We start from the raw sequence: 13,636 nt of genomic DNA, 5'->3' as shown, positions 1-13,636 counted from the left end.
AAGGAAGATCGTTCATCCCCCCGTCCCCCGTTGCCACAGTAACCACGGACGCCTCCCAGATAGGGTGGGGGGGACATTACCTGGGCAGGACGGTTCAAGGTACGTGGCAAGATCACGAGACTCACTTGCATATCAATGTTCTGGAGATGAGAGCGGTGCTTCTAGCGTTGCAGGCACTCCACAGCTTTCTTCCCCAGGGAACTATTGCAGTTCTTTCCGACAGTATGTCGGTGGTCTGGTATCTGAACAAACAGGGGGGAACCAAGTCCTATCCCCTTTGCAGGGAAGCCATGAGAGTGTGGAGCTGGGCGATCGCTTCCCAGCGCTTTCTAGTGGCAACGCACATTCTGGGGAAGTCCAACGTGATTGCAGACAGGCTGAGCAGAGCTATTCTGATGCCTCACGAGTGGTCCCTGAACGATCGAGTGGCAGCTCAGATATTCTCCAGGTGGGGTCTTCCCTGCTGCGACCTCTTTGCCAGTCCCCTCAATGCGAAGTGCACAAATTATTTCACTCTAATCCCTCCTCAAAGGGAGCCGCCCAGGGGTGCTTTAATCCACGATTGGCCCTCCGGTCTGCTCTACACCTTCCCTCCGGTCCCTCTCTTGCCAAGAGTGATTCAGAAGGCAATCTACGCGGGAAGCAGCATGATTTTGATAGCACCACACTGGCCCCGTCAAGTTTGGTTCCCCTTCCTTCGGAAATATGCGGTGGATGGGCCTGGGATCCTGGACCCAGCTCCAGACCTGTTGACTTATCAGTCGGGACAGCCTCATCCATCCCTCCGAACTCTCAGACTCGCTGCTTGGCTACTCCACTTCCTTCCTTAGTCAGACAGCATAACCTTACCCCGGAGGTACTACAGATTCTGTCCTCTTCTCATAAGTCTTCTACTAGAAAGATTTACTCTAGTAAATGGAAGAGATTTGCTATTTGGGCTGAGCAGCGTGACCTTAAATCCCCTCACAGCCCCTGTGTCAGCGGTGTTAGATTTTGGTGACACTTTTAGACAGGGTTCCACTGTCTCCACTATAAAGGTTCAATTGGCAGCGATCTCTAGTTATCACGTGAGCTCATGAGCCTTCCCTCATGGGTCATAAGCTGTGTAAAGCCTTTCTAAAAGGAGCCTGGTTAATTCGCCCCCCCCCGATTTCGCAACCCGTTCTACCATGGGACTTAAATATGGTGCTCGGAGCTTTGACGCCCCTCCCTTCAACCTGCAGCCACTTGAATTAAAATTCTTATCATGGAAGACTGCATTTTGGTAGCCATTACTTCAGCCAGAAGGGTATCGGAGCTTCAAGCCCTTTCTGTCAAACCTCCTTATTTGATTTTTCACAAGGACAGGGTATCTCTACGACTAAATCCTTCCTTTCTCCCTAAGGTGTCTTCTGCATTTTGTCTCCAACAGTCTATTGAGCTACCAGTCTTTTTTCCACAATTCTCCAACAAAGCAGAATACATATTTCACCAGATGGATGTACATAGACAATTGAGGTTTTATTTGAATAGGACACAACAGGAGAGAAAATCAGACCAGTTGTTTGTGTCCTTTTCGGACAACAGAATTGGCGGATCTGTAACCAAGGCCACCATTGCTAAGTGGATTAGGGATTGCATCTCATTCATTTATGCATTGACGGGTAGGAATCTTCCCTTTCCAGTGAAGGCGCATTCTACCAGGGCTATGGCAACTTCAGTGGCCTTTCACGCTAGGCTGTCCACGGATGAGATTTGTGCGGTGGCTACTTGGACTTCTCCACATACCTTTATTTCTCATTACAAATTGGACATGGCATCTAGAGGTCATGCTTCCTTTGGTTCCACAGTGCTCAGAAGTGTTTTCCAGTGAGCCTCCCAGGATGTAGGTGCTAGGGACGCTGTCCCATCAGTATTGAATGTAGGCGAGATAGGATCACATTACATCTCTTAGTTATGTACTTACCATAACGATAGATGTATGTGATCCATCTCACCTATATTCTTACGTACCCGCCCTCCTTCCCCCTTCCTGTTGGATTTGGAGGAGACAAGTATTGTTCGATTCCCATGAGGATATTATTTTTTCTCTCCTTGTACACTTGTCTCTTTGTGGGTTCTGTCAGTGGAAGAATGTGTTGGGGGCAAACTAGATCTGGGGTTTTGGGCGTGGTGCATCCTGGGATATAGGGTCGGCCCAGCCAATGAGAGACTTCGTGCTAGTCAGAACGGCCGAGTCGGAGCTGATTCTCAGCTCCGAGTCCATCAGTATTGAATGTGGGCGAGATGGATCACATACATCTTATCGTTATGGTAAGTACATAACTAAGAGTTTGCTTCATCTACCTTTGCCGTGAGGTTTTTGAAGTATTTGGCAAACTTTACCAGGCTTCAGAGGGATCTTATCAACCAGCTCTCTGAAACCTTGGCAGGAGCTGTTTCTGACGAGGTCCGTGACAATGTGGCTTCTCAGATAGCCTCCCTAGAGTCCATTTCCAATTCTTCCATGCGTCTTATTTCTCATGCAACGGAAGGACTGGCTAGAGTGGCAGATGCAGGTATAGTCACCAGACCACATGCCTGGATGCTCCTTTGTGACTTTGCAGTCTCCTTTAAGGTTTCGTTCATGAACGCCCCCATCGAGGCCGGTTCTTTGTTTGACCCTAAAGTGAAAGCTACGCTGGCAAGGTGCGAGCAAGATGGCAAGACCCTATCTGCCGTTGGTGTCGACACTCTACTCCTCAACATTCTACTCTAGAAATCAGAGGAGTGGGAAGATGTGGCATGGAAAATCACAGGGTTCTTTCTGTGACGCACGTGCCGAGTTCTCCCCTAGAGGCAGAGGGGGAAACTCCAATGGAAGACTCCCCTTTTGGGGCAGAGGAGGTCTGCAAAACCAGGGTTCCAGAGATTCGTTCTCTGGCCAACCCTATCAATGCTCCTGAAGCGTTGCCTGACTGCTCACCTGGAAGTGGTTAGGGGTTGTTTTTCCTTGTACCCCGCTGCCTGGTGAAATATAACCACCGACTCTTGGTTACAACTGATAATATCCAGAGGCTATCGCATCCCCTTCCATCTTTGCCCAACCTCATCCAGAGTATTACCCGATGTTCCACCCAGTCAAAAGGAAGCAGCAGCACACAAAATTCAACAGCTGCTACGGTCCCTCCAAACCAGTTAGGATCCGGTTTTTACTCAAGGTTCTTTTTAGTGGCAAAAAAGACAGGGGACTGGAGACCAATTCTGGATCTCTCAGCACACTGAACACATTTGTAAAAACAGAGAAATTCCAGATGGTCATGGTTCAGTCTATCCTCTCCTGGAAGAAGATGATTGGATGTGCTCTGTAGATCTTCAGGATGCGTATTACCACATAAAAATGGACAAACGCTCAAAAAGATACCTCTGCTTCCGCATAGGAGCCGGTCACTACCAATTTTGAGCTCTGCCCTTCGGTCTAGCCCCCAGAGTGTTCACCAAATGCATGGCAGTGGTTATCGCTTACTTGCGACTTCAAGGATTCCAGGCGTTTCCATATTTAGATGACTAGCTCCTTACCGCCCCCACCAAACGTCTACTGGAAGAAGCCCTGCACTACACTATCCTCACAGTACAATACCTGGGAATTACTACAAACTGGGAGAAGTCCAACACGACCCCATCTCAGTCATTGGAATTCATTGGGGTACTGTTGGACATGAGAAATTGCACAGCATCTCTTCCGGACCGCAGGCTTCAAAGAATAAAGCAACAGGTTCAACTACTGCCCTGTCACACCACAAATCACCCGCTCAATATGTACTCCAACTCTTGGGGTCAATGGCAGCCTCGATCACCATTGTTCCTCTAGTCAGATTCCACATGAGGCTCCTTCAGTGGTTACTTCTCACTCGGTACCCTCTGCAACATCCTTTGTCTTTTCAGATAAGTGTAACTCAGAGATGCAAGCAAGATTTACTCTGGTGGACGTCTCGAAATCCCCAACAATGGTCTCGCCCCTTCAGCCCCCATCAACCGATAGCCACAGTGCTCACGGACGCCTCCCTGATGGGGTGGGGGGGGGGCTATGTCAGGGAAAATCTGTGCAAGGCACCTGGTCGGAGACAGAGGCCCTTTTGCATATCAGTGTCCTGGAACTGAGGGCGGTGCTACTAGTGTTGCAAGCATTTCTTTCCATCCTTCCGTCAGGGGCTATTGCGATCCAATCAGACAACATGTCAGTGGTCTGGTACATCAACAAACAAGGGGGCACCAGATCTTACCTGTTATGCCGAGAGGCCTTGAGAGTATGGCAATGGGTGATAGCTTCCAACCGCTTTCTAATTGCAATGCGCATTCCCAGGAGCTCCAACGTGATAGCGGACAAATTGAGCAGATGCATTCTGCAACCTCACGAGTGGTCCTTCAATCCTATAACAGCGGCAATAATCGTCAACCGTTGGGGCCAGCCTTGCTGCGACCTATTTGCTTCCCAATCAACTACAAGTGCAGCAACTATTTTGCCGTGATCCCCCCTTGGGGACAGTCACCGAGAGACACTCTAGTCCACACTTGGCCCTCAGGTCGACTTTATGCTTATCCTGCTCTCCCCTTCATTTCCCAATTTCTGAAGAAAGCACAACAGTTGAAGAGCAAAGTGATCCTCATTGCTCTATATTGGCCTCCGGTCTTACCTGCTAGATCAACCGTGGATCCTCAATCCATCCGCAACGTTGACCTCCCATCCGCCGGGTCTGACTCACCCACTCTAACAACCCTGAAACTGACAGCTTTGTTTCTCCACTTCCAGTGATTGCCAGGCAGGAAAACCTCGTTTCCTGTGCACAATATTTTTATTGCATCTCATAATTCGTCCACCAGACTAATCTATCTTAATAAATGGAAAAGGTTCTCTCTATGGGCAACGTATAAACAATTAGACCCTTTGTCAGCCCCAGTTTCGTTGGTTTTGGATTACTTATTACATCTTTTCCACTCTGGGGTGTCTGCCTCGGGTTCCTATTACCAGATCACAGATGCAGTTTGTCGAATGCGTCTTGATCAAACCGAAATAATTCACTTGGCCGCTTTCGTTACTTTGCTGTTTTCGGCACTGTAGTGCGATCTCTGAGTTGATATATTTAAGTAGATGGGTGTGGGGGGCACATCCCCCCACATTATGTAATGTTTTAAAGTTTTTTTTTTTAATTTCCGAACAGCGTTTTTTTTTCCCTTGGAAAAAAAATCACTGTTCTGAGGTTTCGACGTTGTAAGCTTTTGCTTACATGGGGTCGATTATTTATCGTTCACTTTTGTAAGCGTGAGATAATATAATATAGACCCATCTGCCCCTACTGTTCGTGTGCATTTAGCTCCCATCCCAAATTTCCAGATTGCTTTTTGGGAATGAAGATCAACAACACAGATGGAATGTTATGGTAAGACATAACTTCTTTTTACTGTCTACGTATGTTCCCAGATCCCTAACTACTGGGTCAAGTCTTAGGGGGAAATTATTGATGGTGTAGTTAGCCTGGGTCGACCTTTTCCCAAAAGGCACTAATGCACTTCTTGGTATTGAGTTTTAATTCATGACTTTGACACCAGTCGTTTGGCTGTGTTAGACGCTCCTGCAGGATGTTAGTGTCATGGGGGGAATCTGTGATAGCCCCCAATTTGTAGTCATCTGCAAACTTAGTGAGCCAAAAGCCCTTGACATTAGCCTTGACCTCCAAAAACTAAATGGAAAATTGGAGCGGGCCCAGGACTGAACCGTGAGGTACACCACTGGTGACCGGTCTCTTGGTGGAGGTGGTCTCAGCAATCCTGACTTCTTGGGTCCTATCTGTGAACCAGCTGATAATCCAGCAAGTTATGTAGGGATTTATGCCTAATTTGCTGAATCTGTCAACAGTAACTGAGTAGGGTATTGTATCAAATGTTTTAGCCAGATCTAGGTCAGCTGTATGCACTGATTTCCCCTTATATATTGCCATGGTGACCCTTTCAAAGAAGTGTACCAGGTTAAGTAGGCATGACCGTCCTTTGACAAAACAAAACTTGGACAGGTCCAGTGACTGTAGGTGGCCAAAGTCTTTGTTGATCACATCCATGATAATTCTTTCCATGGCTTTGCACATTAGACTAGTCATACTTATGGGCCTGTACTTTCCAGGGATGGGCTGGTGGTCTACCCTTATTAAGAGGGATAACTGTTACATTCCTCCATTCATGTGATACATAGCCTGTTTTGAGGCTGTAGTTGAAAAATGACTCAAATGGTCCTGATAGGGCATGTCTCAAGCTATTTAGGAGGTAACACAGAATATTGGGCCCATTGAGGCTCTGTTTTTTGGTCTTAGTGAGTGTCACCATGACCTACTCCCTGCTAATAGTTGAGGTGGTTATGCTAGTGAGATTTCACAGGGGGAGACAGGTACAATGGGGGTGAAGTTAGAGCTGAATTTGTCAGCCAGCAGATTTGTTATGTCACTCGGATCGGTCAAGGTAGCATCCATTTACCAGCAGTTAGCACAGTGCTGTGTGTTACCTTTAAGGTTTTGGACATGGCTGTAGACAGCCTTATGGTTGTCCATAGCCTGAGAGGCTGTCTTGACCTTGTAATTGGCATTGTGCCATGTTTAGTGAGCTGTTGTCATTATGACAGATTCCCTTTCTCTTTCTGATTTTGGCTGTGACTTTTTTCCTTTTGTTATATATATCCTGTTAAGGTTAGGATTTCACTGGTGTGGTTTGTTTTTGGGGTTTCTTTTGGGCTTACAGATGTCTCAATGTAGCCATTTACACGGTTGTAGAGTGTTTCTATGAACAGTTCTGCATAGGTTGCTGTCAACTCTAGGTTTGGAGGGGCATTGCATTTTGACAGACTGTCACTTAATAGGATGTAGTTTGCTTTAGAATAGTTCTTGTTACAGGTTTTGCTGGGTTTTTCAAGCTGAATTTTATTTCAAAGGAGACATTTTGTTACCTGACTTCACCAGTGAGGATGTGAAATGGGTTGCAGCGCTCTTCCATATTGGTGAGTAGTAGGTCCAGTATGTTTGAATCTCTGGTTGGAGTGTGTACTTATCTGCTCAAGGGTCTTTGTGTTAATAAAGTCCAGAAAGCACTATACCTGCAAATTGGGGCAGTGTTATGTATCCCAGTCTATAGAGAGGTAGTTGACGTCTCCCGTGAATTTGGTATTTGGTTGGATGGTGTCCAGCAGGTCTAGGTACAAGTTATGGGATTCTTGGGGAGTAGACGGTGACCTGTAACTTACTAAGATGTGTTAAGGGACTTTATCAGTGGTGATTTGCATATGAATGAACACTGGTGCATCATCCTATTTAACCAACCTAGAGTTGTTGCTAATGTGGTTACCCCCACCTTTAGTCCCTGTCTATTTGGCAAATGGTCTGAATGTGTGGAAGGCACTGAAGCCTTGCATTGCCTGATTACTTTCTGCAGCTTTAAACTATGTCTCAGTAACAGCACAGATGTTTGTACACTCCAGAGTAAGGAGAGATTGTAGGATATGCAGCTTCTTGTTAAGCTTTCTAAGATGGAGCAGTAACACTTTTAGGTTCCTTTGGGTTTGGTTTTCTGAGTTGATAATTTTTATCAATTTGGCATTGCCTGAAAAAGGCTCAAAGGAGGTGGATAAAATTTTAGCCAGTATCTGGAAGCCCAGGGGGAGCAGGTACAGACTATTCTTGGTATAGCAATGTGAAGGTAGACTACTGCTCAGTGCAAGTTACATGCCTGTCTGAGAGACACATTCAGAGGCATCCATAATGTCTCTGTTCATATAGTTCAGTAAGGTACATCTCAGGTCATTTGCACCCACATGGACTATGACAGAATCTTAGTGGCACCTGTGGTGCATTGATCTGAGTGCCTGTGTAACCTGGCAGATCCTGTCTGCAGGTAAGCAACTAACAGTCATCTTCTCCTTAACCAGTCTGGTGAGCAGGGCATGTGTGTGTCATACAATGGAGTCCACTTTGACAAGAGTCTTGGGTAAAGTGTTTGCTTGACGTATGGGCTTCATTCTTGTGGGTCCATTGGGTGCAGGCATGTGTGTGGTGTTTGGTGTTGCTTTTGAGGTGTTCTTTAGAGATTGGTGACAATAGGCATTGCCTTTTATTAGCTTAAGAGGTCTTTGAGGTTTTGGAAGATTGCTGTTGAGTGCCTCAGCATAAGATGATCTGTGTGTGTGGTGGGGCAGTGTGTGTGCTCTTACAGCCTTGTTTGGAAGTGAGATTTTTGCCTCCAAGGAAATTGTGTATGTACATCTTTGTGTACTGTGTTCACTTCTTTAAAGATTAAAAATGTCTGTGACCATGAGACAGTTGCTGCATTATCTTACGATACCCATATCCTCCAAGCTGCCTATGGAGACATTTGGAAATTGCATATCCATGTTTTCTAGGCCTGTATTAGGGTAGGCTGTTATTGTTTGAGGACTGTGTTATACAGCGGTCTCCAAGGGTGGTCTGTAGGGTTAGGGACTAGAGTTAGATAGCTATAGTATTAATGTTGTTAGATGCTCAAACTAGCTGCTTGAAGCTTAACTCCGTCATTGCCTCACTAAGTTACAGTTTACAGTCCTAATACTGTTTATGTAGGTAAACTTTACTGTCCAAGTATTTGCGTCTATACAGGGCACTGCCAACCGCCACTGGTCATTGATAACCCAGTAGTATTGGAATACTGCAATGATGATCAGTAGGACATGTACTGTTATGGCAGGTTCTTACACAACTGTACTTTCCTCATCCTTCCCTCACCTCTCAGGTCATCGTCTTCAGTCGTCTCTATAATAAACAAATCCCCAACCCTGACCCAGTTCCACGTAGCAAACCACTGCCATTGGCAATGTTGGATTTATGTATGAGTCTTGGTGCTATGTTTTTCGGTACCTTCACAGGAAACAGAAACAGCTTTGGGAAGCCATCAAGACTGGCAAATGTAACAGTTGACTGTTAAGTGACATCATGCTGAAGATTTGCTGCTGTAGAAAGAGCGTCTTACACATCAGCTGTACTTTCTTTGCCTGCTACTGTCATTTCTGACTTGAGCAGTTAGAATAGGTTTTCTAAAAATCTAATTTGATGTGAAAGATGATGATTGCTGCATTTAAGTAATGTTTTGTTTGTTGTCCTCTCTATTTTTTTAGATTTTAAAAATTAAGATTTATTTTTACTGATGAGTGGCAGTCTGCTTATGCAGTATCATGTATAATGCATTATTTGAATTATCCATTTTAAAGAACAGGCAGTCAAAAAATCAACAAAGGATGTTGCCTATTTAGCTTAATGCTGGAGTAATTTCCTCCAGTTAAGTACAGATTCCTAGTCTGCAAGGCAGTCAGATTAAATGTAAAACATATCTGTCTCAATCAAAAATGATATTGTTTTTTGAGAGTACATGTAAAAAAAAAAAACTTGAGCTTGATGTGGCATACTGTGCTTTGCTAGAAATGTATGAATCTTAAACTGGTGCATTTTACGCAGTATTAACCTGGGTTCCTATGTTCATCCACCAGAAATCAGTGCAACCCATTTACTTGTAATTTCAGACATCCGTATACTTGTATTATTTTGTCATTTGTTCAGTTACTGTAGTTATATCATTTTTCTTTTGTAATTTTCTAGTTAAAAGAAAAGACCCAAGCAAATGGCGGCAATACAGGAGCAACTGAAGAGCTTAAAGCAGCTATTTATTTAGCAGAAGAGGCATGTCCAGGCATATCAGATACAATGATTTCATTGCTAGTCCAGCGAATTCAGAGGTAAGCTACTTTTTTGCTGGTCACCAGAAAAGAAGTTATAACTTTTTTTACTACTAAAAGTAATTAGGAATATAGCTTTTGTGGCTTCTTTTCTACATTAGGTAACCGTTTGCATTTCCCGTTGTGAATCTCCATCTCAGCACTGGTCAGAGTTTTCAGTAGCTGTCGCAGTCTGTTGTACAGCCTCCAGCTAGCATATAGCATGATGTCATGCGTTGAAATAGGGGGTGCAACCAGCACCTTTGCTCCCAGTTCATTTTTTCTGGTTTCTCACATGGTTTAGATTTTGCTCTCAGCATTTATCAAAGGAATTTGCCCATGTTCATTGTAGAAAATAACCAGATCTCTTTTTTTTTTTTTTCTTTATTACCTCCATCGATAGCCATGCTCTGACCTGGCACTCTTTGCACTGCCTTGTAACAGAGCATAATTCATTATTGACATGTCAGTGTTTCATCCCAGCTGCCTGCAGGAGAGGCAAAACTCAAGGCATACTCCAGCTTATTCAAGTTGGTAGCTGTAAATTGTGTATCATGCAGTGGCTGGCTGGGACTATCCTACTTATGATTTCAGGTTAGTATTGAACTGAAGGGTGAAGCCAGTGATCTGAGGTCAGATGTCAGTCAAGCCTCACCCTTACAAGTTTGCAAGCAAAGCAGTCATGTTCCTTATGAGTTGCAGGGTCCCTGTTATCTAGCGAAGGGTCAGTCTTGCCACAGTTATCCAGCTAATGATAAAAGAGCATAAGAGGATCCTGGCAGCCTTCTTCTTGGTACATCTCTGGTTGTTTGCACTGATTTCCCCATGTTCAAATGCATGTTTCTAACGTGCATATAGTTGTTTGAATCCAGCAGTAAAATCTAGGATTGTCGAGACTTCCAAGAGTCTTCTTATGCCATTTGGTCCCTCTGAGATAGCCCAAACATGGGGCATGATGAAATCTGGTCAATGTCTGCTGGGACTTGCTTCATGTTCATAGAAGCATCAATAGTCTACAATGCCAGGCCCTTCATTTTTCTCATGATCAGATACATGTATTGTGTGCTACCCTGAACATAGGCCCCTCACTGCCCATTCTTTTTACTTTCGTATGGTGAAACTCTCACTATTTGCATGAGTCAAAGTAGCCTGTGATGGATCCAGGGATAAGGGTTAGATGTTCATCATGTTTCACTGCTACAGTCGTCACTGTAGTGTTCTCCCTGCCGGCAGGCAGTCCTCGGTCGGCCAGAATCCCAAAGTCTGGGTCCGGCGTCGGCTGTTCAGCCATGCTCCCTGACGTCAGTGCGCTAGGAGTACAAAGCTGCCAGCCAACGCTATGTAAAGACAGTCGGGCCCCGACCAGACTTTGGAATCTGGTCACCGAAGGGGGACCTGGCGACACCCAGTTGTTTGTGACTATGACTGCAGATGCTATCCAGTTCGGACATCTACATTTATGGTAGGTACAAAACTGTACTTTCTCCAGTCTTTCTTGCCGTGCGGCGAAAGCAGTTCGCAAGTGCCAGTCGGCTGACTCCTGATATTTTCTCGTGCGTCAGTCCGAAGACTTACTTCTTCTCAAAGCTAAGTATCCCGTTGGGGAAACTTTTCTCTTGCTCCAATCCGATGTCAGAAAAAGTTAATAATTGTATTTCTTGTGGGAAGCAAATACCTCATAAGGATTTCCATTCTTACTGTATTCCTTGTTTAGGCCCTGACCACGACATAGCTAGTTGTCGGTTTTGTGCTAGATTTAACCAACGTACGATTAAGCAAAGGTACGATTTTTCTTTTCACTACTTTGGCAGGCGATTTAATTACAAAATGTCGTCGGACACGCTTCCGACTACCGGAGTTCACAAACGACACAAGGATAAGGACAGGCCTTCGAGGTCCAAATCAGATGACGTTTCACAAGCAGAGGCAGCTACTAGTTCGGCCGTCGTCAGTGAGGTGCTTTCGCAGCCCCTGTCATTGGCCACTTCAGAACCGATTGCCGAAACGGACTCCCACGAGGAGCCAACTACGCCTTTGAACACTCCAGCTGCAGGACTTTCGGACAATGCTCCCTCGGATGGGTCCAGAGCCGCTGTGCAGGTACTGGCTTCCGAGGGGGTTTTCAGGCCTACACAGCTTCTGATAAAGGCAAAGCCAAAGACAAAGGCAAAGACTCCTTCTAAATCTAAGACAACAGCCCAGGCCTCTTCTGATCCGGGAACCAAATCTCAGAAAACAGCTACTTAAAATGGCGGAGGACTTACTAACCATGATTAGGGGTTCACATCCCCCTCCAGACAAAAGGCCAAGACAAGAATTGGATTATGAATCTTCTGATCAGGCATCTATTTATTCGGTGTCTTTGTCTAAACAGGAATATACTTTCCCTCCTTATGAGGATTCTGATGCTGAGGAATCCATTCCTTCAGCTTCCCCCCCCTGAGGATTTCTCTTTTGGGGAAACTTTACATGAAATGAGGGAACATTTTCACTGGGAAGGACAGGAGTACTCGGAATCTAAGAGAAGACAGGGATTTCCTTCTTCTTCCCTAACATAGACCCCTGGCTATTCCTCCTATTTTGGATATTGTGGATGATGCCTTTTCTGAGGCTAATTTAACTCTGGACTCCTTCCCTCCAGCCCCTGCTAAGCCCGACAGATATTACAGGGTCCCTGATTCCCACCATTTCCTTTACAAAAATCCTACTGCTGATCCAGGACCATTTCTCAGGGTCCTAAGGGGGTTAAGGCTGCTTCTGCTAAAAACCCTACTCCAACAGATAAGGATTCTAGAGCTTTGGAGAGATGGGGAAAAAAGTGTACACTTCTGCTACTTTATCTATTAGGGCTTTAAACTGTCAATTTCATATGCTAAAATATCAGCAATTTCTACTGTCTGTTATGAAACAAAAGCTAGGTACCATTTCTGCATGTGCAGATAATAAGGAATTACACGATTTGATACATGCCACTGAACAAGTGGGGAAGCATGGTTTACACTGTGGTTTTGATGCCTTGGAGGCTTCTTGCAGGGCGACTGCCTCTGGCACAGTCATTAGAAGGCATGCTTGGTTAAAGGAACAAAACTTACCTGATCAAGTGAAAGCAAAGTTACTGGATGCTCCTGTTCAGCATAATGTTTTGCTTGGATCTAAGACTGAAGAGGTGATAAAGAAAATGGAGGATAAGGCAAAATCCATGCAAACGGTTAGGGATTTCTTACAAGTTCAGCCCCCTAGATTTAGCAGAAATTGGCAAACTAAAAATTGGTCCTTTCCCTGCTCGGACAGGCCTCAGAGGGGTAGATATAGGTGCTCCAGAGGGAGGGCCCAAGCTCAGACCTCTTACAGACCTAGACAGTGGAGTGCTTCCACCCCCAGGGGTGGAGAGGACAGACCTCAATCTTATAAAAAACAGGCTCAATGACTCCCCCTGTATGGCTCCAGGAAATTCTCCCCTGGAAGCCCCTCTAGGAGGAAAACTCTCTCTTTTTCAACAAAATTGGACTTGCATAACCCAAGACAAGTGGGTTCTGGATGTAGTTTCAAGAGGTTACAAATTCCACTTTCATACCTTGCCAAGACCAAACGGATGGCCAGACCTACCAAAACACCAATGGTCAGAGGCATTAAACCAGGCGGGATCCCTCATGGCTATGAGGGCCATAGAACTGGTTCCACAATCAGAGATGGGGCAAGGCTTTTACTCAAGGCTCTTTCTAGTTCCCAGAAAGCAAAATTCATGGAGACCCATCCTGGATCTGTCAGTCTTAAACACTTTCCTGGAAATACCAAAGTTCAAGATGCTTACTCTGCAGCAGCTCCTGCCAATGTTGAGCAAAAATTCATGGATGGTGACATTGGATTTAAAGGAGGCTTACTTACACATCCCTATCAGACAGA

General features: G+C 45.2%; 1 protein-coding gene across 1 annotated transcript in view; it reads left to right on the top strand.

The window, feature by feature from the left end:
* The window catches only part of LOC122802388 (serine/threonine-protein kinase 24), a 1,288,879-nt gene extending 1,279,121 nt beyond the window's left edge, over positions 1 to 9,758 (top strand). Inside the window, exon 10 of the mRNA XM_044072014.1 lies at positions 9,618 to 9,758. Within this exon, the coding sequence (XP_043927949.1) occupies positions 9,618 to 9,758 (141 nt within the window). The remainder of the gene's footprint in view (positions 1 to 9,617) is intronic.
* Positions 9,759 to 13,636: the final 3,878 nt, after the last annotated feature.

Source organism: Protopterus annectens, chromosome 5.part0 (genome assembly GCF_019279795.1).
Source record: "Protopterus annectens isolate FY-2018-M chromosome 5.part0, PAN1.0, whole genome shotgun sequence".
Lineage (NCBI taxonomy): Eukaryota > Metazoa > Chordata > Ceratodontiformes > Protopteridae > Protopterus > Protopterus annectens.
Note: the sequence above shows the minus strand (reverse complement) of the source record. Positions and strands in the feature narration are given on the sequence as shown.